The sequence below is a fragment of the Falco rusticolus genome, chromosome 10, assembly GCF_015220075.1.
Source record: "Falco rusticolus isolate bFalRus1 chromosome 10, bFalRus1.pri, whole genome shotgun sequence".
NCBI classification, from domain to species: Eukaryota; Metazoa; Chordata; class Aves; order Falconiformes; family Falconidae; genus Falco; species Falco rusticolus.
The window spans coordinates 22,381,913-22,409,107 of record NC_051196.1 but is presented as its reverse complement, the minus strand read 5'-3'; the positions used below and the strand labels follow the sequence as shown (position 1 = coordinate 22,409,107).

The 27,195-nt window shown below is 56.9% G+C and overlaps 1 protein-coding gene across 6 annotated transcripts; it reads left to right on the top strand.

Moving 5' to 3' along the window:
- The first annotated feature begins 602 nt into the window (after positions 1-602).
- Positions 603-21,874, top strand: GMEB2 (glucocorticoid modulatory element binding protein 2). Of its 6 annotated transcripts, XM_037402416.1 has the most exons (11): positions 635-689; positions 6,531-6,697; positions 7,009-7,172; positions 11,775-11,872; positions 12,633-12,760; positions 14,175-14,278; positions 16,391-16,548; positions 18,230-18,301; positions 18,892-19,029; positions 19,578-19,700; positions 19,917-21,874. In XM_037402416.1, the coding sequence occupies exons 3-11, from the start codon at positions 7,042-7,044 to the stop codon at positions 20,552-20,554; spliced, it is 1,590 nt and encodes a 529-aa protein (XP_037258313.1). In that variant the 5' UTR covers positions 635-689; positions 6,531-6,697; positions 7,009-7,041; the 3' UTR covers positions 20,555-21,874. The 6 variants fall into 6 exon arrangements, with proteins under 6 accessions (XP_037258311.1, XP_037258313.1, XP_037258312.1 ...); XM_037402414.1 differs by lacking the exon at positions 6,531-6,697 and having other exon boundaries at positions 603-689; XM_037402415.1 differs by lacking the exon at positions 635-689 and having other exon boundaries at positions 6,054-6,702.
- The last annotated feature ends 5,321 nt before the right edge of the window (positions 21,875-27,195 follow it).

Here is a 27,195-nt window from a genome sequence, read left to right as displayed (position 1 = left end):
GGGGGCATGGGGACATGTGATACACACAGAGGACTGGCGGGGCAGGCCGGGGCAGGCACGCAGGAGACCTGGGGGGCATGCAGGACACTGCCGGTGGGGCCCTGCAGGAGCCCCGGGGGCACGCTGCTCCCGGGGCAGGGAGGACACACGGGAGCCCAGAGGTCACGCTGGGCACGGGGGAAGACGTGCAAGAGCCCCGTAGGGGTGTGCAGGGCACGCGGGGACACACGCAGGTAACGCAGGGCATGCAGGACACGGGGGGGGGACGGGGACGAGACGACACGCGGGGACACACGCGGGAGGCCCGCACGCACACAGGGAGCCCCGGGATGGCGCCGGGCCGGGGGACACGCGCGTGCAGCCGGGGGATGCCCACGGTGACGCCCACGCGCGGGTAGCCCCGGGCGGCGCGCGCCCTCTCCGCCCCGCACCCCCTCCCGCCCGTCGCGCAGGCGCACCGCGCCGGCCCGGCACCTATTTCACAGGCAGCTCGGGCCGCGGCGCCCCCGCGAAATAAGTCCCGGGAGCCGGGCCCGGCCGTGCGCCTGCGCGGGGGCCGAGTGCCGCGCGCGGCGGAGCCCCGCTCCCCCCCACCCTGCCTCCCTTCCCTCCCTCCCCGCGCCCACCGCCCGCCCCCGCCCAGCCGGAGCGCCCGGAGCCGCAGCGGGGCAGCGGGACCCCGGCCTGAGGTAAGCGCCGGGCCCGGCCCTGGCCTCGGCCGCCGCGGGGCCTCCGCACGCGCCGTCCGGCCGCCGGGTCCCTGCGGAGCGTCAGGACGTTACGGCAGCGGCAGGAGACGGCGGCAGCGCCCGGCCGCCCGCCCCGCGCCCCCCCCCCCCCCCCCCACTCCTCCTCCTCCTCCGCCTCCTCCTCCTCCTCCCTCCCGCGCGCCCGGCGCTGACGGCGTGAGCGCGCCCACGCTCCCCCCCCCCCCCCCCCCCAACCCCGCCGGTCTCGCGCCCGGCGCCGCCGGCGGGACCGCGCGCGCCGCGGGGGGGTTGGGGGGGGAAGGGGGGTGGGCACCCTCCGGCTGCCCGCCCGGCGCCACGCGGAGCGGCCGGCCCCGGCCCTGGGGGGTCTTAAGCGAGGCGGCCCCCCCCGGCGACCCCCCCCCCCACCTCTGTGTAGCCGCGCCCGCCCGCCGGGCGCACCCCGAGTGCCCCCCCCCGCTCTGTGCAGTCACAGCCCCCCCTGTGCCCCCCTTACAGGCACCCTCCCCCCGTGCCTCCCCCCCCCCCCCCCCGTGCAGCCACAGCCCCCGCGCGTACCCCCTTACATGCACCCCCCCGTGCCCGCCCCCGCCCCCGGGCAACCACGGCCCCCCGTGCCCCCCCGCTGCTGTGCAGTCACAGCCCCCCGCCGTGCCCCCCTTACCTGCACCCTCCCCCCATGCACCCCCACACCGTGCAGCCATGGCCCCCCATGTACCTCCTTCTATGCACCCCCTGTACCCCCCCCACGATGCAGCCACAGCCCCCAGTGCCCCCCCTGCTTTGTGCAGTCGCAGCCCCCCCCGTGCACCCCCTTACACGGCACCCTCCCCCTGTCCCCCCCCTACCGTGCAGCCACGGCCCCCCGTGTAACCCCCTGATATGCACCACTTTCTGTGCACACCCTTCATGGCGTCCCTGCGCTGTGCTAAGTCAGCAGCCCCCCCGTGCACCCCCCTCTGTGCAGTCAACACCCTCGCCTGTAACATCACCCCCCGTGCACCCCCCGCCGGCAGTCACACCCCTGCGCCCTGTACATCACCCCCGTGCACCCCCCTCTGTTGCAGCACAACCCGCTCGCCCTGTACAGTCACCCCCCCATGCCAACCCCCTGCCGTGCAGTCACGCCCCTCCGCCCTGTACATCACCCCGTGCACCCCCCTCACGTCAGTCCACCACACCCTCAGCCCTGTACATCACCCCCCGTGCACCCCCCCTCCGTGCAGTCACCCCTCGCCCTGTACATCACCCCCCGTGCACCCCCCTCCGTGCAGTCACCCCTCGCCCTGTACATCACCGCCCGTGCACCCCCCTCCGTGCAGTCACCCCTCGCCCTGTACATCACCCCCCGTGCACCCCCCTCCGTGCAGTCACCCCTCGCCCTGTACATCACCCCCGTGCACCCCCCTCTGTGCAGTCACCCCTCGCCCTGTACATCACCCCCCGTGCACCCCCCTCTGTGCAGTCACCCCTCGCCCTGTACATCACCCCCGTGCACCCCCCTCCGTGCATCACCCCTCGCCCTGTACATCACCCCCGTGCACCCCCCTCCTGCAGTCACCCCTCGCCCTGTACATCACCCCCGTGCACCCCCCTCCGTGCAGTCACCCCTCGCCCTGTACATCACCCCCGTGCACCCCCTCCGTGCAGTCACCCCTCGCCCTGTACATCACCCCCGTGCACCCCCCTCTGCAGTCACCCCTCGCCCTGTACATCCCCCCCCGTGCACCCCCCTCTGTGCAGACACCCCTCGCCCTGTACATCACCCCCCGTGCACCCCCCTCCGTGCAGCACCCCTCGCCCTGTACATCACCCCCGTGCACCCCCCTCTGCAGACACCCCTCGCCCTGTACATCACCCCCGTGCACCCCCCTCTGTGCAGACACCCCTCGCCCTGACATCACCCCCCGTGCACCCCCCTCCGTGCAGTCACCCCTCGCCCTGTACATCACCCCCGTGCACCCCCCTCTGTGCAGACACCCCTCGCCCTGTACATCACCCCCCGTGCACCCCCCTCTGTGCAGTCACCCTCGCCTGCCACACCCCCCGTGCACCCCCCTGCTGCAGACACCCCTCGCCCTGTACATCACCCCCTGCACCCCCCTCCGTGCAGTCACCCTCCCCTGTACATCACCGCCCGTGCACCCCCCTCCGTGCAGTCACCCCGCCCTGTACATCACCCCCCGTGCACCCCCTCGTGCAGTCACCCCGCCTGTACATCACCCCGTGCACCCCCCTCTGTGCAGACACCCCCTCGCCCTGTACATCACCCCCCGTGCACCCCCCTCTGTGCAGACACCCCTCGCCCTGTACATCACCCCCGTGCACCCCCCCTCCGTGCAGTCACCCCTCGCCCTGTACATCACCCCCCGTGCACCCCCCTCTGTGCAGTCACCCCTCGCCCTGTACACTCACCCCCCCGTGCACCCCCCCTCTGTGCAGTCACCCCTCGCCCTGTACATCACCCCCGTGCACCCCCCCTCTGTGCAGACAACCCTCGCCCTGTACATCACCCCCCGTGCACCCCCCCTCTGCAGCCACAGCCCCTCTGGCGCACACCCCCGCCCCTGTGCACCCCTGTCTGTGCAGCCCACAGCCCCCCCCACACACCACACTTTTGTTGCAACACTCCTCCTGCACCCCCTCCCCCTGCGGTCTCCTGCAGCCCCCCTCCCACACACCCCCCCCTCTGTGCGCCCCCCCCCCGAGCTTGCCCCCACTGTGCACCCCTCCCACCTGCAAGCCCGCCGCGTCCCCCCCCCCCCGCCCCCCCCCGGCTTGCTGCCCCCATGCACCTGTGGGAGCCCAGCTGTGCGCCCGCCCCTGCAGCAAATGCACCCCAAAAACCTCACCCTCCTCAGAGTGGGGCAGTACATTTTTTCATTTCCCCCCTTATTATTATGGGCCACCCGCCCTTGTCATTAGGCTCCCCCCCTTGTTAACTACAGGCCCTTATTATGCACCCCCCCCCTTTTCTTTTTATTTCCCTCTTTTTCTTCTTATTGCCCCCTTTTATTTATTTATTTCCACCCCTTTTATTTATTTATTCCCCCCCTTTATTATTATTTTCCCCCCCTTTTATATTTATTTATTTCCCCCCTTTTATTTATTTATTTTTCCCCCCCCTTTTATTTATTTATTTTCCTCCCCCTTTTTTTATTTATTTATTTCCCCCCCTTTATTTATTTCCCCCCCTTTATTTATTTATTTCCCCCTTTATTTTTTATTTCCCCCCTTTTATTTATTTATTTCCCCCCCTTTTATTTATTTATTTCCCCCCCTTTTATTTATTTATTTCCCCCCCCTTTTATTTATTTATTTTCCCCCCCTTTTATTTATTTATTTCCCCCCCCTTTTATTTATTTATTTCCCCCCCCTTTTATTGATCTATTATTTCCCCCCTTTTATTGATCTATTATTTCCCCTCTTTTATTTATCTATTTAATTCCCCCCCTTATTTATTTAATTCCCCCCCTTATTTATTTAATTCCCCCCTTTATTTATTTAATTCCCCCCTTTATTTATTTAATTCCCCCCTTTATTTATTTAATTCCCCCCCTTTATTTATTTAATTCCCCCCCTTATTTATTTAATTCCCCCCCTTTATTTATTTAATTCCCCCCCCTTTATTTATTTAATTCCCCCCCCTTTATTTATTTAATTCCCCCCCCTTTATTTATTTAATTCCCCCCCTTTATTTATTTAATTCCCCCCCTTTATTTATTTAATTCCCCCCCTTTATTTATTTAATTCCCCCCCTTTATTTATTTAATTCCCCCCCCTTTATTTATTTAATTCCCCCCCTTTATTTATTTAATTCCCCCCCTTTATTTATTTAATTCCCCCCCCTTTATTTATTTAATTCCCCCCCTTTATTTATTTAATTCCCCCCCTTTATTTATTTAATTCCCCCCTTTATTTATTTAATTCCCCCCCTTTATTTATTTAATTCCCCCCCCCTTTATTTATTTAATTCCCCCCCTTTATTTATTTAATTCCCCCCCTTTATTTATTTAATTCCCCCCCTTTATTTATTTAATTCCCCCCTTTATTTAATTCCCCCCCTTTTATTTATTATTATTATTTCCCCCCCTTTTCTTTATTATTATTATTTCCCCCCCTTTTCTTTATTATTATTTCCCCCTTTATTAATTTTTCCACCTACTTTTATTTCTTATTTCCCCCCTTTTATTTATTATTTTGTCCCCTTTCAGTTATTATTCCCCCGCCTCCCGCAATCTTCACTGCACCCACCGCACCCTGCTCGGTGCCGCCCATGGTGCCCTCGGGGGGCTGCATGCGGCTCCCCTGAGCCCCGATACAGCTGGGGTGCTCCCTGCCAGCCTGCTCCCCCCCAGCCCCCCCGCACCCCACTGCTGGTCATTACTTGTGTTTTCAGCCCAATTTTGCTCCGTCCCACGCTGGTTCCTGCCTGGAGTCTGAGGCTTCCCGCAGCGCGGTGCAGCCCCCCCTCCCTGCAGGAGCTGGGTGGGCTGCCCAGAGCACCCCAAACCCAGGCACCCCGAACCCGGGCACCGGGGTGGTGGCTGGCGCAGGTGACACTAACGCAGCAAGGAGGGGGTTACCCCCAAACCAAGGACAGGCGTAGGGACAGCACCGCAAGGAATACTTGCAGCAGTTAAAGTGGATGCAGCTGAGCACCTGCGCTATGTGCTGCGCCTTCGCTCGCTGCGCCGGTTTGTATCCTGATAAAATGCAGCGGCTGCTGCCGGGGTGCCGGAGCGATGGATCCGGGGTGCGCTGCAGCCCTGCCCGGCTCCGCCGTCCCTACGGTGCTGGTTTGTAGCAAACCCTCTGGTTTCTCGCGCCCTCCGCCCAGTTGCCGTCCCTCGCCTCGTGCCTTGCTGCTGCAAACAGTGGTGCTGGCTTCGTGCTGGCCCCTGCAGGGACCGCGCCACCCGTGGCTGCTGGGCTTGGAAGAGCCCCGGGGAGGGGGAGCTCATCTCCTGGGGGGTCAGGCAGATCTTTCTGCAGGACACTAATCCTGTTGCAAAGTCACGTTGGAGCCGTCGGGGCAGCGCGGTGGCCCGGGAAAGGCGCTGGGAGCCACGCAGCTCCTCTGCCGGGCTGGGTGCCGTGCTGGGTGCCGCTGCTCTGTACGGGTCCCAGCTGGAGCTGCCAGACCTCGCAGGGGAGCGAGTGCTCGCACAGCTGCCCCCCGAGGTGCTTCATAGTCACCTGCTTCTCGAGACGCAGGCATTGCGTGCGAGCAAGCGCTGCTCCCAGCGCAGCCGTGCTTCGCTCACGGGACGGGCTGAAGCTCCTCAGAAGCTGACTTGCGAACAGTTTTGTGGCTCTAAATAGCGTGTGCAAATTTTACTGCGCTGTCCTTGTAATGTTAATGATGTGTTTGGAGGATGTTTATGCATCTGTGTGTTGGTAAAGGATATTTATTTCTCTTTCCAACCTCTCCTATTGCTTAAATGGCTTAAAACTGCTTTTAATTCTATAGTTACCTGAAATCCCTAGGAAAGCAAGCGCAGGGCGTGAGGTGTCAGGAGAGGTGGGCGACGGGGGACCGGGGCTGTGCCCGTGGGTTACGTTGTGCTCTGGGTATGGAGGCTGGAGCCGCCGGGGATGTCACACAAACCGTGAGAGCATAAAGCTGCGCGGCGCCTTGTGCCTTCAGTTAATCAGGGGGTTGTTGGGGTTTTTCCCCAGGTTTCTGCTTGCAGATGAAATAGTGGCTTTGCAGGGGCGGATGCTGAAGTCTGGTTTAAGTGCTGTCTTCAATCTGTTGCTGATTTACAAGAAACGTGCACTTCAAAATAGTTTTGGGATGTCACTTTGTTCCTGCAGGCTTGCAGTACTTTTTTTGATCTTTTGTGTGTGACTTTGGAGGAGGGAAGACTCCCCGTTTCTGCCGTGGAGGAGACAGTGATGAGCTCCTCCAGCAGCGTGAAACCCTTCTGAGATAGTAGGAATACATTTGGAAACGCGCCTTCAAACCGAGTGCCTTCGTGGAGGTCTGGTGAATGCCAGGGCCATTTTTTTTGCTTCCCACCTGTTCCCATACTCTGCCCCTCGCCACCTGCGCCCCAGCCCCTTCCTGTGCCCATCGCCCTCAGCCAGGCTGCAGAGCGTGCGTTGCGCTGCGAGCCTCCCCGCATCCCTCTGGGGATGGAGCAGTTGGGGGTTTGCTGATCCCCTTCTCCTTAGGAGCGTGGGTCCCCTGCAGCCACCTCTCCCCTTCTTCCCACCGCGCCGGTGGTCTTTCCGTGCCCGGTTTTAGCAGGGGGGACCTTTTGACGTGGGGCTTCCCCTCGCTTCTCCGCAGGCAGCTGGTGACCGAGGGCTCTCCTGCCTCGCGATGGCAACCCCGGACGTCAGCGTTCACATGGAGGAGGTGGTGGTGGTGACAACGCCCGATGGCACGGTGGATGGAAGCGGCATGGAGGAGGTGAAGACGGTGCTGGTCACCACCAACCTGTCCCAGCACGGGTAAGAGATGAAGTCAGTGTACGCTATGGTGATGTGCTAGAAAACCTCTTGTCTGTGGTTGGAGTCAGCTGGGCTGGGTGTGTTTAATCTCCTGCTACCTAGTCCTGTGTCACTTCTCACAGCGGGGACCTTGGCGATGCCTGGGCAAGCTCCAGTTCCTTGTTAGGTCCTTGCTGGCACCCCCAGGACCATACCCGGGGCTCCCGGCTCTGTGGCTCCAAGCTTGCAGAGCAGGCTCCACTCTTTTCCCATTAAACCTGAGTTACCAGTGGTGGTTTTAAGCTGGGGTTAGCTGGAATAAAAAGCAGTGCAACAGTTTGGGTTGGACGTTTTGGAGAAAACTGGGAAGGGAAAAAAAAACCAAAAGCAAACCCAAAATAAAATATCTTCTGAGCGGATGTAAATGCTGGAGTGGACACAAACCGGGTTGGAACAGGACACCAGTAGCTAAATAGATGTTTTTCTGTTATTTATTTCATGATTGCTTCACTCGGCTGCGTACCCCCAAGAGATGAGTCTGCCTGCAGTGTGGTGAGCGCGGCGCAGCTGGGCCCCCTTCCCAGCACGGGTTTGGGGCCGTTTTTCGGCAGAGCTCTGCAGGAGCAGAGCCATTGGAGCGAGAGAGGTGGCCTTGAAACCATGCAGCGCTGAACAGTGAGGCACTGCTCAAAAAATCAGAGTGACTGTGTCTGATTTTTAAAGTGCTGCTGCTTTGCTCAATTTCTGCCGTTCTTGTTGGTGTTTTGCATCCGGACCTGCTGTTCACTCGGGACGCTCTGTTCAGCTGCAGGTCGGTCAGGTCTTTGCTTCCACGGCCAGAGTGCCTGGCTGGTACCTTGAGGGCCCGTGTAGCGGAGGCTGTTGGCTCTGTGTCTCCACAGTCTTTCATGGGACAGTGCCCAGAGACGTTTCAGTGCTTTTCTTTTTAGTAGGCAGAAAATCCCAGGTTCACACCTGGAGCTGGATCCGGGCAGGTTTGTCTGATCCAGACATCCCTGCGTGTGGGAATAAGGGGGTGGTGAGTGGCTCTTTGCTGCTCTTCGCAAAAAGGAGATGTTTGTCTCCTCAGATCCGCCCTGCTGTTCCTGTCGTTCCCAGTGGCTCGGGGCAGGGCAGCAGGAGAAGGGGGCAGCTGGTACCTTACAGCACAGGGGCTGTTCCCCTTGTCCTGCTCCAGCTGATGTAAAACTCTGGAGCAGCTGCAGCCCTGGTGGGGCGCGGGCCGGGGCAAGCCGTCAGCACCAGGGTGGGCAGCGGGGGTGCCCCCCGCTCCTCTGCATCCCGCCTCTGCCAGCGCTTCTGAGCGCCTCATCCATGCCCAGGAGAGCGGGGGGTGGAGGGGTGTTGCTGGCTGGCCCACAGCGGCTTCCTTGGCTCCCTCTGTGGAGAAGCAGCCAGATGTGAAACTTGGGATGTGGCTTCTCCTGGATGCAGAGCGGTTTCTGGTTTTAATGTGGCTCTGAGCCTTTGCCAACCCACGTGCAGCAGCGCAGTGTTATCTGAGGACACGGATCATGACAGAGGCTGGCTCCATCAGTTTTGTTTCCTTTTGCTCTTATTTCCCCTCCTATTTTACTTTGGAAGCCTTTTTCCCATCCTCCCAGTGCCCCCTGGATGGCCAGGAGCAGGACAGCTCTGCACAGCTGGCAGGATGGATGATTTTTATTTACTTGCAGCTACGATCGGAGCATATCTCAGCAGGCATTCAGAGTCTCCCTGAGGATTTTCCGTGCAGCTCTCTGGAGAAGGGCCGGTGGACAGGCTTCTCACTCCTCCACGCTCCGGGACGGCATCAGATCAATGGGAAGGACGTGGATCTTGAGCTTGCAGAGCAGATCCCAGCCGCTGGGACTCCCCAGGGGTGCAGGGCTGGTGGTGGGTGGCAGCACGAGCCACCCACAGTCTCTGGAGCCTTGGACAGTTGCCTCTGCCAGGCTCTGCTCCTCCCGGGGAGCTGCCGGAGCGGCGCTGGCTCCCTCTCCCAGCTGGCATAAGGGAAGTGGCTGCAAGCACCAGCTGGGATTCCTCAGCTTTGGCTCAGTCGCCACTCACAAGGGGAGCAGCCTTTCAGCTTGTCTTATGTGACACTCGGAAACCAAGCTCAGCCTGAGGGTTGATGCCATTTCTAGTGCTCCTTTGGGTATGGTTTGCTATTTAAAAAAAAAATAATTATACAAGCAATGATTAAGAGCTTAATTAGTTCATGTGTTTTTAAGATTGACTGGAAAAGGCAGAGGGAAATGGGAAGATAGTAATAATCAGCAAGAAGCTTTTCTCTTTCATCTGCGATCGGAAGGGACCTGCACTTGATGCTCTGATGAGGTGCTTGTATTTCTGATGGGCAAGCCCAGCACAGGTTTCTGATGGAGGCCTTTTCTCTGATGTTTCCAGGTGAGGCAGGAGCAGAGGAGAAAGGAGAGGCAAGCCCATTGCTTTATCAGCACGCACTTTCTTCTCTTCCTCCCATCTGGTTTATGGATTCTCCCAGGGAGGAAGACGAGAACCATCCTCCCCCAGCTTTGTCATGGCAACTGGGGAAGGCAGGACCGGCTTGGTGGGATGCACCACTGGGGCTGGGAAGGTGTTTGAGTTTTCTCCTTCTCCTGTATCTGCCTCAGTCTGTTCCTCTGGAATGGGATGGGGAAGCAGTGTCAAGAAACTCTCTGGGGTTTTTTGTGGTTTTCTCTTCCCCCAACCCAGTTACATCTCCATGGCAGATGCAGACTTTAGTTCATTGAATTTTTCATACAAGCTGCTGAAGTTGGTTGGTTTGTTTTTCTCTGGAGGATGGAGTTGAAACTGTGGGCTGGATTATTTCTCCCGATCCAGTCATTCCTTTCAGTGCTTTTTCGGAGCGGTGCAAATGCGATGGAGTCCTGGAGGAAGCTGTGTTTCAGGTGTTGAATTTCTGCTGGGGTGTTTCTTCTAGATAAGTCAGTGGAGGTTTTTGATCTGGAGGCAGACAGTCAGGGCTGTGGAGTGCTGGGCTTGGCACATCAGAGGCAGCTGTCTCTTGTGGTGCTGGTGCCCTGCTGTAGCAGCATTGCTGGCTTGTCTCCACATGTGTCTGGAGAAGTGCAAGAACCAAGCCACGAACTGATGAAGAAAACCCAAGTTCCGTTCTTCTCGTGTCAAGCTGTCACTTCTGTAACATCCACCTGTGTGCAGATGCCTTGGCTCCCAGTTTACCTTTTTAGTCCTTTGTGTCACCCGTCACCCTTCCTCCAGGGTCAGGGTGGATGTGACACCGTGCAGTGCTTTTGTTCCACAGCTGGGGCCACGCTCAGCTCTCTGAAGCACCATCTCCTGAGTTACTCACCCGGTGAGGCTGAGCTGCCGCCCACACAGGTTCCCTTATCTCCGTGCTGCTTCCCACCAGGTACCTGCCCTGCAGCTGCAAGGGGAGGGATGCTCTGAAACTGCAGTTCCACCCCGGAGCTGTGTGTTAGGAGGCCAGGATGGAAAAACCGGTTGCTCTTGAATTTGCGTGTCCCCTGGCATCACAGGTGGGAAACATGGTTGCCAGTGGGTCACTAGGGCCATTCTTTTAATTCACCCGTGGTACCAGACCAGGGTAGATTTCAGGTTTATTTTCTCCTTACAGTTTTCCTTAGGAAGTTTATGTGCTGAAGTAGGTGAAAAGTTAACTGTGTTCCCAGCCCTGGCCCTGCAGGTCAAGCTTGCCACAGTAATGAGACACCTTCAATAACAAAACCAAACACAAAACCCATGAGGAATGTGGTTCATGCTGAGAGCTGGCTGGGGTGCGCAGGTCTGGTCTGTCGGGGTACCAGCACCTGCTCCCTGCCTTGCGCCGGACCCTCCCAACCGGGGGGTGAGGAACCATCCTGGATCCCAGACCTAAGTGTCTTTCCCGTCTGAGCGTGCGCATGGTGAGGGTGCGGGTGCTGCGCAGGACCAGCACCAGCTGCGTGTCTCCAGCAGCAAAGCACGAGAGAAGCCGGGGATCTCCGGGGGGGGTGTGTGTGTGTGCGCGGATGGAAGCAGCCAGATAGCCATGGCATTAACTAACAGCTGGCTGTGTTCAGTTGTAAGAGGCTCAGAGACTGGACCATGAGGGTCTACAGCTCATGTTATGTTCATTCTGCCCACGGATCCTCTGTCAGTTTGTCAAACTCCTTTAGGGCATGTTTGTGGCTCCTTGAGGTCTTGCTTCTGGGAGTATCCCGTGTACCGGGGGATTCAGCCAGTTCATCACCCAGACAGCAGGAGCATATTTCACACATGTTTTTCCTGGGGAAATCTTCTCAGACAAAGCTGCCAGAGGCTGGCAGCGACTTCTGAGCGAGGGGCCGTGCTGACAGCATCCTTCCACGCCAGCTCCCCAGCATGGGCCGCGTGCCGGAGGCAGCTCCGTGGGGCTGGGATTCAAAGGGCTGCTGGCAGCGGTCCTGCCTGCTGCGGGGCTCTGCGTCTCCCTACGGACAACTGGAGCTGAGCCTTTCAGAACCAGAGCTGACTTCCAGCTCTTGTGGGAAAATGTAGTCTGAGTGACTTTGGAAGTGATGTCTCCGTGGGGCATCGGGTGCGGGGGTGGCACATCCGCATGGTTTAACTCTGCCTCTCCGACTCTCTTACCAGCGGTGACATAAACGAAGACACACTGGAGACCGAAAACGCAGCTGCTGCGGCTGCTGCCGCCTTTACAGCCTCCACGCACCTGAAGGAAGCGGTCCTAGGTAGGTTCAGCCCCTGCCGTAGCCCCTCGGTTGAGCGGTGCCAGCTCCACCGCCCCAAAGCGGCACAGCCCGGTGCCGGTGCTGGTCGGGAGGGTCCGACTGTGCAGAGGTGCCGGCTGTGCCGGGGTGCTGTGCCGGGGTGCTGTGCCCAGCACCGGGGGAGCCCGGCGAGGGGAAGGGAGCCGCAGCTGCTGGCTGGGCGGCTGCTGCCCTCTCCTGGTGCAGGGTGAGGCCCTGCGCCTGCCCGCGGCTGGCTCCTGCCCTCCCAGCTTGCGATGGGGCTGTCGGGTTTGCAGCGAACTCCCTGGCTTTGGTTACAACAATAGTGTATTTCGTGAGCAAAGGCTGTGGCCAGCTGGGCTGGAGTTGACTTACCAAAGTTTTAAAGTAAAACTGTTTAATTACCCAGGCGATATCACTGCTTTCATTTTTATCAAGAATTTACTTTCTTCAGCCCTGGCCACTGGCTTTGCGGATTTCACGCACTCACCTGCAGCCAGATCAGTATAAATCTGCCTGTCCGCGCTTGCCTGAGAAATCTAGGGGTTGAGTGCTTTAGTAGCAAAGTGCAAGTGAGTGGTCTCCATGAACCCCACCATGCCCCGCAATGCATCGTCTACATGTGGGTTTCTTTGGGTTTTTTTTTAATCCTGAGCTTCAAAACTCCTTTTTCACTGTACGTGTGCCTCGGTGTGGTGAACTGGGGGCTGTGACTCATGTTTCTTTTTGATCTGCCCCTTCCTCTGTTCCCTGTGAGAAGTGAAGATGGCTGAAGATGAGGACAGTTTGGAGGCAGAGATTGTCTACCCCATCACCTGTGGGGACAGCAAAGCCAACCTCATCTGGAGGAAGTTTGTGTGCCCCGGGATCAACGTGAAGTGCGTGCAGGTGAGATAAAGGGCCCCAGCGCTGGACTCCTGCCTTCCCATGCCTGTGTTGCAGGCTCGCCTGGCTTGGCCTGTTTTAATGAGCTTTGGTACACTGCTTTGCATCAAACCATGTCGTGGTGGGGAAGGAGGAAATTTTCTTGGTGCTGTGATGCCTAGTATTTGCTGCCTTGGCCAAGTTGAGCAGTCTTGGCTGGAGAGATACTGCCTCAATTTAACTGAATTATTGAAGAATCTGAGAAATTTGGGCACTTCCAGTGCCTGAACAGTTTGGAAGTTGAGAATTTGTTGAGAAGTTCAGTGGTAGGGGACCTGCTGAAGAGCTTCTACTGTGTCCTGGGTAACTCGTGGTTAAAATTTGCATGATTCAGGAGCATATTCTGAGCGATGCTGTCATAAGCCATCGCTGGCAGTTATACACAGGCTAAACAATACCCTGCTGAGGCAGCGTCCCCTCTGGGCTCTGTTGTAAGAGGGTTTCCTGAAAGATGGTCCTTGCCCTTCGTAGGAGAGATGGTCTTTTCCATCTGTGAGGCAATAGGACAGGTACAGCTGCGAATAATGCTGCTGCCCAAGATCAGTCATGGCACCAAAGCTCATGTCCTTGTTCAGAGAAGCAGTGTCTCGTGCAGTAGTGCAGAGTGAGCTCTGTTGGTCAACGCGGGCATTGGAAAGGGGAGGCCTGGGCTTGGGAAATCCTTCCTGAGATCGGGGTAAAGCAGCTCCGTAGAGAAGTGCCTGATGCTGAAGACTGCTTTTAGATCAGCACGTGGGTTCAGGCGCAGCTGGGTGTGTGGGGCAATGAAAGCAGGGGGCAGAGCTGGCCGCTGACACGGTGTATGCCAGCTCCCTGGAGCTGGTTTTGGTGGGGGTGTGTGCGCTGCGAGAGGGGCCAGAGGTTTCACTGATACCAGCGGCTGGGCTCGGTAACAGGAGGTCAAAGACCGAACGAGCTTCTCCTTCCCTTGCTTGCAGAGGGTGTAGCGTGCCCCTGGAGCCAAACGTCACCAGTCACAGCCTGGCTTTTGTTGTGAGTCTGCTTGTTAGCAAGAGTGTGAGCAGCTACTGCTCTTAATTACACTTTGCACACGTTACAGTTTCTTTCCCGGCTGTCCCGCCTGGGCTGGGTATTTAGCAAACCCCTGTGCCACACAAACCCCTGAACCCTTGGCTTTGAGCAGCTGTTAACCAACCGTCTGTGAAAGCAATATTTGTCTTTAATCTTTTTAACTGGGTCAGTGTTTTCTCTGAGGTTGGGCAGTGTGTGTCATCCCTGTGTCTTTGTGGTAGTAAACAGCACGTTGAGGCTGTGACGTGGCCAGGCAGCCCGGCTCTGCTGCTGAATCATGCTTGCAGGGCACACTGTCGTTGGCTTGTGGCTTGTCACACTGATGTTGCACTTCTGCCTTTTGCAGTTTGACGATCACCTAATTAGTCCCAAGGAGTTTGTCCACTTGGCGGGCAAATCGACCCTGAAGGATTGGAAGCGGGCGATCCGGATGAATGGGATCATGCTCCGGTTAGTCTCTTCGTTTGTATCTGCAGAGCAACAGCGGAGACTTTCTGGGGGATGACGGTGGAGTGGAACAGAGCCTTTGGCACGGCAAATGCACCACTGAACCATTTGCCTTTATTAGAGCCTGGCCCAAAGTGTGCCCAGTGGCTTTCCTTTATCCTTGTGTCGAGGGAATAATTTGGGGCAAGTATTTCCTTGGTCTTTGTAGGACTTGAAGCACACCGAGCTCCCACCTGGTGTAAGGTCGTTGAAAATTGTAATGGCCGCTGGTGATCAGGCCGTGCTGTCTACAGGTTCCCAGTGTGACTTACCAAATGGAAGTCAGTCTGGTCATCGGCTAATGCTCCCATTGCAGCATGTCTGCTTTACATTGCTTTTTTTTTTTCCCCCCCAAGGACTTATTTAAAGCTTATTTATGCAAGTATTTCTTTTCTGTAGTCTTAACTACGGTAATTTAATTCTTCTACGGTCTTCTTGAACACCAGCCTGAGACTGTGATTTAATTAAAGTCTGTCTCTGCCTGTAGGCAGGATAAAAAAGCATCACCTCCTTCCCCAGGAATTGTCAGTGGTTTTGTACTCTTTTCACAGAGTGACATTGCCTTTGCCCCTATTCTTCTGTTTCAATACAGGCGGCTCCCATATTCCTTCTAAGCAGCTTTTGCTCCACATAGATTTTGCATAATAGGCTTATGCTTTGGCAAGGCAGGTCTTTCAAGGGGAAAAAAAGACTTGATGAGGAATGTGTGAAGGCAAGCCCAGCAGCCCATGGGAGCAAATCTTGGGAAGCTGGGGTTGTTGTTGGCCAGCAAGGCCTGGGGGTGCTTTGGAGGCGGCGTGCTTAGCCTGGGAAGATCACGTGCCAGTGCTTCAACCTCCTCTGCTTAAGCGGAGACACCTTATTTTAGTTTATGAATAGGGTTATGCTCCATCTCATTGAGGTGTAGAGTCAAAATGGGAAGGAGGAGGCGGCAGGCCGTCTCACCCTGAGCTGAGGCTTCAGCTAACCCTTCTGCTGGAAGCTGCAGGGCACTGGCAGGGAGGTGCTGGGGGGGCCAAGCTGGGACCTTCTTCCTCCCTCAACAAACCAGGAGTTCCTCTGTCCCAGCCAGGGTTCTGAGTTAGAATTACAGACCCCATGGCAGAAAAGCCTGCTCAGAGCAGTGAGACCAGCTTGGTTGGAGTCTGGGTACTGCCCTGCTGTTGGGGGGGTGGGAGGGCAGCAGCACAGGGCAGCTCTGCCTCTGCTCTGGGGACCCCACAGCCGTGTGGGAACACTCGGGGCAGGTGTGTGCTGCTCATACAAAGGCAGGGGTGTCCTCAGAGCAGGTCAGGAGATCCCAGGGAGGAGAACCCTGCTCAGCATCACAGGGCAGGGATAAAACTGCTGTCTGGGAGCATGGCCCAGGGTGATGAAGCAAAGCTCTCCCCACTGTGCTGCCGTTGCAGGAGTGGCAGTGTTTGGGCTCTAAATGGTGTGTGTTCCCTGAAGGCTTCCAGCCAGCAGATCATCTGCTGAGAGTGGTTTGTCCCAGTGCTTCTCAAAGTACGTTTAGTTTTACAGGGATATATCCTTAGGAGAAACTCATGTGTCTCTTGAGCCTCTCAAGTGCTCCAATGGTGAAAAAAGGACTTTCTTTCTTGGACAAAGGGAATTCATCCTCTCTGGGTTGGACTTGGAGAGGAACCTTTTCAGAGGGCTGAAGTCCCGCTCCCCCTCCTCCATCCCACAGGAGGATGCGGGATGCAGCAGGGAAGTGGTCAGAAACTGAATCTGCTGCAGCACAATGGGCTTTTTTTCTCCCCATCCCAGCCTCCTGAAAGGCTTTACCGCCCCTGGAGTATTGCGTGGTTGTTGGATCTGTGCATGTGGCCAGTACGGAGCAGGCTGTGGATGCTGGTTTAATTAATTCTTAGTTGATACTGCCTCTGAGGTCAGGACACAGGTACACTTGTCAAGGGGAATGCAGGACGTTGCCTCTGCCTGTTCTCCTGGCTTTTGCTTTTCACTTGAGACTTTTAAGAAGTTTGGGGGCGAAAGCTGCCAGGAGCTGTGTCTCAGAGCTCGCTGCTCCTGCTGATGTGCCTGTCCCTGTGCTTGCTCCCTGTCTTTCAGGAAGATCATGGACTCAGGAGAGCTGGATTTCTACCAGCACACAAAGGTCTGTTCCAACACCTGCCGGAGCACCAAAATCGACCTGACCGGAGCCAGGGTATCCTTGACCAGCCAGACATCGACAGAGTACATCCCTCTCACTCCTGCTTCTACGGATGGTACGTCCAGCCACTCCTCGCACCCTGAACAGGGGTGGTAAAGCATTAAAGCACAACGAGCACCGCGTAACCAACACCCCTTATGGTTGCCTCTCTTTCTGGCTTTACGGGTTGTTTTATCCTCTGCTTTCTCTCCCTGCTCTGTTGCAGGATCCCCCATAGCAGAGCTAGGCAGAGTCGTTGTTAGAGCATCTTGGCAGAGATGCAGTAACTCACCTAGTTGCTCTGTAACACTGCATGACCCGAAGAGCCGCCCTTCTGGCCTCCTGCCTTGCCCCAAACTGTGTAGCTGAAGCAGAAGACTACAATTAATCTGTAAGAAAACAGTAGTCATTGATTGATGAAGTTCCCTTTTGTCCTCGCTGCCGGTCGGGCACTGTGTCCATAGGGCTTGTCCCGGGAGGCAGGGATCAGCTTGGCTTCTCCTGCACAAGGTGCCAGAGAAGGGGTCCCTCCTCCTCCCAGCTCTGACCTGACTTCCAGAATAACTCAGGGATTTTCAATTAAGGCTCCTCAGCTGAATTATTATGGGATTTGTCTGATGAAAGATTAAAAAGAACTAGAGGTTACAACAGATTTATTTTTTTATCTGCACTCGTGTATGCTGCATTTAAATGATGATGTGGCTACGTAGCTGTAGCCCTAAACTTAAACTAACCTATAATTACAGGCAACTATTTTACTGGAAAGCTCTCTGATTTTTAAGTACTTGTGTATTTCTTAACTTCTTTTACTTCTGAGAGTTGAGGAGCCCCCAAAGAGCCCCACACCCTCGGCTCCTGCTGGTGTCTGTGGGAGCGGAGCAAGGACAGAGTGAGCCTTCAGCCTCTGCACCTGCCTTCAGCACCACAGCGCAGGATTGTGGTGGGGAAGCCGATGCCAGGGCACAGTGCAGCCTGTCCCCAGCCCTCTTGTCAAACGCGGACATCAGCTCACTAACGGGGAGATGCTTCCCACGCTACTGGGCTGGGCTGGAATAACCAGAGCCCTGAAGGCTGCAGAGTAAAGGAGGAGAGTAATTGGATTCAGTGGCAGCGGCTGAGCATTACAAACGCTCCACACAGCACCACAGGTCTCTGGCCAGATTCCCATTCATCCCGCTCCTGTGCACGGCTCAAATGACGCTGGTTCCCCTGGCTCTATGGTAACAAAAGCATTGAGATGTGGCAGAGCTGGAGGGAGGGAGCCCCCCTGCATCCCCACACAGCGGGTGGATGCTCTCCCCTTTGAGGCTTTAGAAACCCTCCAGACATCCCAGTCCTGCAAAACTGTAAGCTGGGTAAAAAAGCACTGCCAAAACAAATCAGACTCTAAATCTGTTTGACTTTTGCCCTGAGCAGTAGTAGTGTGTGTGCACGGGGGAAACAGGAGGGAGATGCTGCTCTTGGGCGTGTGTTCTTGTGCAGGGGTTGCAGAACTAATCCCCAGGGTGTTGCACTCGACTGTGGAAAAATAAGTACTGGTGGCACAGCAACGCGTGTGGCTCCACCACCCGCTTAGGCATCTCTCTCCACTCTGCTCTGAGAGCCACCTTCCAGGAAAAGTGGTCCTGTGCAGTAAAAAGGAGAAGTCACAGAAATGCAGCAAGGGAGTGCTTCCCTCAGAAACAGCCTGTGAAAAATACAGAGAAAAATCAGGACTTGGGGTTTTTTTTCTTTTCTTTTTTTGCTATTGGTTGCAGTGAATGGATCCCCAGCTACGATTACCATAGAAACCTGTGAGGATGCCAGCGATTGGAGCACCAGCATCGGAGGTACGGCTTAGGATCCCACTGGGCTCGGGCTCAGCGCATCCAGGGCAGTGGATGGAGGAGGTGAAGGGAAAGAGGGAAACAGCAGGGACGAGGAGCAGCACGCTTCTTGCTGGAGCAGCCCTGCCTGAGCCTCCACTGGCATTATTTGTTTGCTGCTTACCGGCACATAGTGCTGCACTGTATCCTGTCTGCGTGTGGTCTGGCGGCAGCATCGGCTGGGGATGAAGTTGTTTGTAAGCGCTAAGATATCAAAGTGTAGGCCAAGTGCTCGGTGTGGCTCTAGGAGAAAGAGGGGAAAAAAATAATCAGAGGGGTCATAAAATCTTACTTGTTCCTCTGGTGTGCTCTGAGCCACAGGCTTTTCTGTAGCATTGGTGTCCTGTTTGTGTGTGACAGAGGGTGGGGAAAGCGTATCCTTTTCCAGCTGCCCCTCCGGGTACGCGCTGGCGGGGCTTTGCCCCAGCACCCTCTGCCTGCAGCCTGTCGGGGCTTCACCCTTGCAGGGGCCAGAAGGGGATCTCAGAGCGCATTTGCCATTTCAAACCCCCTCCGAGGATTTTGAGGTTCTCCCGTGCTCTCTCTTTCCCCAGATGACACCTTTGCTTTCTGGCGAGGCCTGAAGGACACAGGTCTCCTGGAAGAAGTGATCCACGAGTTCCACCAGGAGCTAGTGGAGACCATGAAGGGCTTGCAGCAGCGAGCGCAGGATCCCCCGCTGCAGCTCAGCGGTAAGGACCCAGCCATGGGTGCTCGGGATCATCTCAGCAGGGGGCTTGTGGTTTGTTTTTTTCTTTTTCCTCCTCGGGGATATCTTGGTGGGACTACAGGGAGATAGTTCACCATCAATAAATCCCATTTCTGGCTGCTCCCTGGGCAGGCTCGTGGTTGTGCTTGGGGATGCTTCAGGTGGCCTCAGTTCTCCAATTCCCTCTGCCTGGGGCATCCTGGCTCTGGCTCTGGGTCTGAGCAAGCGCTTGGCTTGGGAACCGAGCTGGAATTTAGGCCATCGGGATAACGGTGCAGCAACCAGCTACTGTGCCAGCAGATTTCTTATCACCCCTGCTAAGCAGGAGAGCACTGTTTGTACTCTAGTGACCTCTTGCACTTTCTCATGACTTCTCCTGTCTTCTCCTCTTCCCCAGCCTCTTGCGTTACCCTCCCACAGATTTTGGCCGTCTCAGCTGATGTGTTTGCTGTCGTGTGGCTTTTTACCAAGCCGTAAATAGTTTGCATGGGGAATTTTGCTTTCCTCAAAGATCTGTGTCTTCTTTTTAAGATGCTGTTTTACTCAACAACGTAGTCCAGAACTTTGGTATGCTGGACCTGGTCAAGAAGGTCCTGGCCAGCCACAAGTGTCAAATGGATCGCTCGCGGGAGCAGTACACGCGGGATTTGGCAGGTATTCCCCTGGGACATGCCGGTGCTCTGCCAGTGGCCATCGCTGCTAGCATGGGTTGTTCCTGTGTAAGGAGGTGGGTGGGGGGTGGGGGGGTGTTAAAGCTGGTGCGTGCTAACCCAGTCACGGCGGGGCTGGCTGCCACTGCTCCAGGCGGTGTCACAGTCCCTGGGAAGCTTGTCCCAGGCCCGGGCTGAGCCAACCCTCTTCTCTCTCCAGCGCTGGAGCAGCAGTGTGACGAGCACCGCAAGCGAGCGAAGGAGCTGAAGCACAAATCACAGCATCTCAACAATGTCCTGATGACCCTCACACCTGTCTCCGTCCCCACGCCTTTAAAACGTCCCAGGCTGACCAGGGCCACCTCTGGACCAGCTGCCATCACCTCCCAAGTCCTGTCCCAGCCAGCGCAGCTCGCCGTCACCCCCGGCGTGCCCGTCTCCCAGCTTGCCAACATCCCTCTTGGCAAAGTGGTCTCAGCCCTCCCGCCCTCCGTGCTAGGGAAGAGCCCGTCCCAACCTCCCACCGCCAGCTCCCCGGCCTCCCCACTGCTGGGAGGGTACACAGTACTGGCCTCCGCCGGCTCTACCTTCCCTGGCACGGTGGAGATCCACCCGGATGCTTCCAACCTGACGGTGCTGAGCACGGCAGCAGTCCAGGATGGCAGCACAGTCGTGAAGGTGGTGAGCCCCTTCCAGCTGCTGACGCTGCCAGGACTTGGCACGACCATCCAGAACGTTACACAAATGGCTCCCAGCGGGAGCACGGTCGTGACCGTCCCATCCGGTGCCACCGGGGACGAGCACGCTGCCGCCGCCATCGAGGTGACTGCAGTGGCTGACGAGGCAGAGCAGAAGTGAAAGGGGGGACTCGCCTGGAGGGACGCTGGCCGTGCCGCTCTGGGTGGAACTGCCTTTTTCTCTGGCTGCGCTGTGGGATGAGGAGCGGTGTAATGAGGGGCACGGGTTAACGAGACTCAGAGCAGCTCACGTCTGTAATGAGAAGGTGCAGGTCAGAGGGAAGGAGGGGGAGGAAATAATGCCTGAAGAAGCAAAAGGCAAAAAAACGCTCTGCCCTTTTTGGAGGAGAGAAGGGAAAAAAAAAAAGCTTATTTTTTTTTTTTATAAAGCGTTCTTCCCCTGCTCTCATGGAATAGTTACTCTGTTTTAGCTCGTCAGCCTTGCCTCATCTGCAGGTGTAGCTGGAGCGGTTAGAGTGGGCAGGAGCAGGGGCGCAGGGCAGGGCGAAGGCAGTAGCGAAGGGAAAAGCAGGCGAAGTGCTGAGCAGGCACCAATCTGGCTGCCGAGGGGTCTGGCATGAACTGCTGGGGTGCATCGGAGCTGGCTGCGCCTGGTGCCTGGGGGCTCCAGGGAGGGAGAGGGGACACCAAGGGTAGGTTGTCCACGGGATGTTGTGCGGTCATCGCAGCCGGGAAGAGGCTCCACATGGCAGCGTAGATGCAAGCCCTGGGAGGTTGGCTTCTGCGTGATGCTGGCTTTGGGTGGCAGGAACAAGCAGGAGCTCTCATGACACTGGTCGTTGCGGGTTGCCCAGGTTTGCTGGGGGAAGGACTGGGGAGACACAAACCCAGAAGGCCAGGAAGAGCTGTAACTTCTGAGGATTAGGGTCTCTTTCTAGTTTTCTCAAAAAAAAAAAAAACCAAACAAAAAAACAAAAAAAGGAAAAAATCCATTTTGGGGGGATTTTTTTAAGCAAACAGCCATTTTTCAGCAAAGCCCTTTGGTAGTGAAGATCATGCCATGAGGCAGAGATGTATGCAGGGAGATGAGCTGGACGGCAGCACTCCGAGGAGCTTCCGCTTATTACTGAGGTGTGACCCTGGTGCAGGATCCGGCTGGTCCCTGGTCCCCAGCATCTTGCTGATCGCCTCATCCCGTGGGAGCTGGATGCTGCTGTTGCCTCCCCGCCGAGTCTGAGCAGCCATTCTGTAATGGGGTGGTTGGCCCCCTCAGTACTCCTTCGACCGTTCAGCTCGCTGCAAGTCTCACCTGGTCCTGTTCTAGGGCATGCGCATGCCGTGGGGCTGCGGCGATGCTCACGCTGTCTCTGGCTGGAAGGAGTCAGGTGCTTGAAGTGTTGGGGTTTCTACAAACTTGATCTGGCAGCAGCAGCGATGACAGGTCACTTTAATGAGCTAATAAATATTTTTTTTGAAAGAGCGCTGCTGGTTGACTGTGTTTCTGTGTCTGACTGTGACAGCTGGGCTTGCAAAGTGGGGCTGAGTTGGGACAGGAATGTGCTTTTTGTAACTAAAAATGCACCGGCACATTTACTGTGTGCTTCCTGCTGTCTGCACATGTGCAAAGATGCTCCAAATCCTTTGAGGGTTGTGGGCACGTTGTGATGCTCTGACTGTATCCTTGGTGTTTGAGGAGGGTCTGGGCTTAGATACACCACTGCATTTGAGGGATTTATGAACCACAGGGAAGATAAAGGGGTGTTTTGTTTGTCTGAATCTGCTAGCTGTGGTGCTGTCTGCTAAAACACCAGGAGTGAAACTTGGGAGGTGGGGGGGAACCCTAGGGTTTGTTAAGGGAACACAAGAGCAGAGTTTTGCCTTAGAAGAGGGTGATTCTCCCATTGGAGGAAGGGAGAGAAACCTCCTGATGCTGCTGTCGACCCTGACACGCATGTGAGTTTAAGCAATTTTGGTGCTACCTCTGTGAGTGGGAGCAGTTTTTATCTGAAATGTGTTCATAGAATAAAAGGATTTGTTATTTTTTTCTTTGCAGAGGATGCTCTTTAATTTCAGGAACTGGAAAGGTTGGGGCTACCCCGCGAGCCTGGCAGAGCAGCCATTGCATGGAGGATCATCCAGCCTGGCTGTAGGATGGGGCTGCCCAGGCCAAGTTAAGAGCTGTGGCTGTGCCGGCGTCTCCTGGCGCTCCGGGAAGGCACTGTGGGAGCAGGGGATGGAGCCGAGAGCCCATGGGCATGTGCTGCTCCGGGGGAAGAGCCTGGAGATGAAGCCCAGGGGTGTCGATGCTGCAGCTCCACTTCAAGTGGACACTTGGCCCTTTCCCGTGGCAGCAGACGGGCGATGCCGTGTGTCCGTGTGGAGGCACAGCCCGTTGCCATGGGGTCCCTCTCCATTAGCCGCAGGGTTGCTGTTAGGAAACCTCCAGTTCTGTGTGTCACCGCCCCAGCAAAACCATTAATTCACCCCATTATAGGCTAATTCTGCCTCTTCTGCCAGGCCAGCTTGGACTGTCCTTCCTTTCTCCTAGCAAATACATGTTAACTCCTTCCTCGCCCCGGGGAGGGGACGGCATGGCCAGGCTGTGGTCACTGGGGTGGGTGGGTGAGGACACAGTTCAGCAGTGCCACCTGCTCCTGCAGCCCCCAGGCCCTGCCCTGGACACCAAGGATGGGGAGGAGGCTGCAAGGGGGCTCCTCTCCATGCTCCTGCTGTTGGGGGAATGTTCCCACATCCTCTCTTGGGGGCAGGATCTGCCATAGCTTCAGCCACTTAATATTTTCAGGGTTTTCAGCAATTTTTGTGTATAATTAATTTGTCTTCAGGTCCAACCCTGGTGAGATGGACATGGTGATGAAGAAGAGGGGTGTTGCAAAGGGAGCGTTCTGCAGGTGCGGGGAGACAGAGTTGTCTCAAGGCTTTTTGAGTTTGCAAGGATGCTGGTGTGAAGTGGATGAAGCAGGAGAGGGATGTCTGTCTGTCCTGCCTGTGTGCCCACCGATGGGTGGGGGAGCCATTGAACACCCCCCGGTCCAGCCTGTGCGCCCCCAAGCCACAGTGGATGCTGTGAGCAGTGGCATCTTTCTGGAGACAGCTTTGGTGTCTTTAAGAAAGTTGGGGGTTTTTTATGGAGTCTGCACATCTGCTCTTGTTCAGGGATGCTCAGAGCGCTTTGTGTTGTTTTATTTTTCCACCCTTTGCCTGAGATTTGAATGTGGGTGGATGCAGCATCATCCTGGGAAAAATCTCCCTGCAGCCATGCCTACACTGAAATCTGCATCCTGAAATGGTGCAAGGAGGGTGGCGGGGCTGTCACTGGATGCCACTGGCTTTGCTCGTGGCACTCAATGCCATCTCCATCTCCCCCCGTGCTGCCCGTAACATCCTTCCTGCAAAGTACCAGTCTGAACTTTGAAAAGCTGCCAGTAGTTCTGAAGCTGAGCCCAGTGCTTCTGAGGGTGCTGTGCAGGGCTGGGCTGTTCGTGGGGTGTCCCTGGTGTGGGCAGGGTGTGTGGGGGCTTGTGAGCCTGAAACTTGGCTCCAAAGTCTGGTCATGCATGGCACGGCTGGGGCGAACCGGGCTGCGCCCAGCACTGATAACCGCCAGTGTCTTGAGTTGTATTTGGAAGAGTTATGACACACAGTCAGGAGGAAAAATGATTTATTCTTCTAAGGCATTATTTTCTGTTTCGTTTTGGCCAAGCCTGGACGTGGGGCCACAGACATTAGGAGGAGTTGTGCCTAATCAGAGGCTTTCCCCTCCCAGGCTGCCTGCGGTTAAGATATCACAGTTGTTTCTTCCTTGTTATCTTTGTACTTGGGGACAGCATGAGTATGTCAGGCCAAGGAAATGTAAAGGGTTGTGATCACCATGAGCCTCTGCTTGCCTGTCCAGCATGATCAGTGGTGCTGAGCCAGGTCAGGGGGTGCATTTCTAGCCCAAAACCCCCCGCTCCTGTGCTGCAACAGTGAGCATAGGTCCCTCTGGTCACAGGGACCCCGTCCCCTAGCAGTGCTGAGGCAGGAAAGCATTGGTGAATTTGCCCAGCCCTGGAGAGCTGCGGGCTGAGCACCCTGCCCCAGCCACCTCTGCTCTGGACAACCCCCTCCAGCTTATCCTAGGGTTATGAGTCAGGAGGGAATGGCCAGGTTGAAAGGTGATGGCTGCTGGGACCTCCTGGCTCCTCTTTAAGGTCATCTGAAAGGTGGCATCTGAGCACAGGGTGGAGCGGGGTTTGTGGCATCTCCACGTTGGTGTGAACAGTGCTGGGGACACGGCAGTGGGCAGTGGGCAGGAGGCAGCAGCTCTTCCCTGGTTCCACGCACCTTTACCTGCCCTGGAGACTACACACCACTTTGCTAGCAAAGCATTCCCAGTGTGGGCGTACTTTGCCCTGCAAGGCAACGCTTCTTAGGGAAGTAAACAGCTCCCCAAGCAATAAAATCTCTGCAGGCAGATTTTGGCTGGTGCAATCCTCCCCTCCCTTTGCAGCAGCATTTGGGGCAGCTCGGCAGGGAGATGCTGGCAGTACAGCCCCGTCTCCCTGGAGAGACTGGCTGTGATGCTCTGGGATGCCCTGGCAGTGTGCTCTGCTCCTGGGGGGCTGTGCCACTCCCAAGCGTGCCGTGGTGCTTCCTTGCTCTTGCAGGGTTGTCGGTGACTCATGGTAGGGCTGGGGCTGAGGCTTGAGAAGGAAAAGCAAAGGTAAGTCATCTGCAGCAAGCTGGGAACAGATCAGTTGGTGTGTGGATAACTGGCTTTGGGCTGGATGCAACAAGGACGCGGCCGTTGGGGCTTGCGCAAGACACCCTGGCCAGGGGGAAGGTCCTGTGGTGTGTGTGGTGACTTGTGTCCTGGCTCTTCAGCCCGGGTTTCAGCAGTGCTGGTAACGCGTCACTCATGGGGAGCGTGTCCCACCTGCAGACCAGAGGCACTGACAGCAGCACCGAGGTCTGAGGCTCAGCACTGGGGAGACCCCAAGATCTGCGCCCCACCAGCGAGGCTGCGCTCGGGGGCTGAGTGCTGCCATGGAGCTGGGGTGGGCTCCCAGGGCTGCAGCGGGTGTTATGCACCCTGCAACTGGAGCATCAGGGTGAATCCCAATGGGTCAACCCACCTGGGGTCCCTGCAGCAGGGCTGGGGCTCCCCAATGCCCACCCTGCCAGCCCGGTGCTGCCGGCAGCTGCCTTCCCAGGGCCCCCTCGGGTGCTCAGTCGTGCTCCCCTTTCCTCCCTGGTACAAGGCCGGTCAGCGTCCCGTGGGGAGTGCAGGGCTGCTCTGCTCCAGCCGGGTGTGGAAGACTCATATCCAGAGGCAAATTACATAAGGGACGCAGGTGACTCATACCAAGTCACTGTTTTTCTTCAGACTGTGTGATGATGGAAGCAATGCTGTTTGTGTTTTCTCCTCCAGGCATCTGCGGGAGCAGCCTGCAGCATTTGGGAAAGACCCACATCCAACCGGCAGCGTTGCAAACAGAGCCATGCCGTGGTCCTGCAAGCGCTGCCTGCACTCCTGCGCTGCCTGCGCTGCTGCCAGGGAGCAGGAGGCTGCGAGAAACCCAGTTCCTCAGCCGCCGGGTTGCTCTGGGCTGGTTAGGGGTGTTACCAGGGCAGGAGATGCTCCAGCATCGTCGTGTGAAGGCCCTCCCGGGTCCCAGCCCATCCTCAGGCAGTTGTGCAGTGCACAAAAGGCAGCGTGCCCGGGGCTGGGGGGGCTGCAGCAGCACACACCCCCGGAGCAGCAGTGATGACTTTGGGGGGAAACCCCTCCATGGCTGTTGGTCACGTCGCCGCCGCAGGAACGGAAACCGAAACTCGGGGCTTCCAGCTGGGTGTGTGTTTGTCTTAAAATCAGCAGATCCTGGGATTTGGCTCTTCCCACCTGACGCAGCTGATGCGGTGACGCAGCTTCACCTCCTCCCTGCTCCAGCTGCCGCTGCGGCTTCCTCGGCTCTGCTGCCCGGGGACCAAGTCCCAGGAGCGCCCGGCTTCTCCCTGGCTTTCTCCTCTGTTTCTACCACTTTTTCATGCGTGCTGAGCAGGGGGAGAAGCTTCAGAGAAGATAGTGAAAGCTGTTTTCTCCTGGAGCTGTAGGGAAAATGTCCCACCTGTAAAATCAGTGAAACCTCCAAATATCCCACCCGCAATATCCCACCCGTAAACCAGGGTGACGCGCCGGCGCCCCAGCTGCTCTGCCAGGGAGAGCCTGGCACGCTCCGTTCGGGGTCTGGCGTCTGGGGGGTTGTTCGGGGGTGTTTTGTTTCTGGTTTTCACTGCTGGTTGATGCTGCCTGGGCTATGACAGAGTCATTTGCTGTGGTTCAGAGCAAGGGCTGTGGAGAGGGCTGCTTCTGCCCGCGGGCAACGCAAACCAAGGATGCTGTTGCACATCCGTGCGCCTGCACTTGCTCCATGCCAGAGCTGGGGACCAGAACCGCTGCCTTCTGGAGCCCTTTGGCCTCACTTGGCTCCAGGGCTGCATCTTCACAGGGGAAGGGACCACTCCTTTCCTGGGCAGGGATGGGGCCCCCACGCTGCCCGGCCTGCTAATGGTTCCCCAGGCAGCTGCAAGGCAAAGGCTGGGAAGATCCTTCCTGTGCAGGGAAGCCAATCGCAGGAGCTCTGTGGGGCCATCTGGGGCTGCAAGGCTGAGCCACCCACTTGCCCCTGTGACAAGGCACAGAGCAGAGCAGTGTGACCCTGCAGCTGTGGCCGTGCCCACGCGTCTGGCAGTGACAGGGCCTTTGGGACACAGACCAGGCGGGTTCAGCCAGCTCCCATG

Coding starts and splice junctions, on each gene's coding strand:
- GMEB2 (XM_037402414.1), top strand. CDS start 7,042: ATGGCAACCCCGGACGTCAGCGTTCACATGGAGGAGGTGGTGGTGGTG. Junction 14,279..16,390: donor ATGAATGGGATCATGCTCCG/GTTAGTCTCTTC, acceptor CCTGTCTTTCAG/GAAGATCATGGACTCAGGAG. Junction 19,030..19,577: donor TCCCCCGCTGCAGCTCAGCG/GTAAGGACCCAG, acceptor CTTCTTTTTAAG/ATGCTGTTTTACTCAACAAC.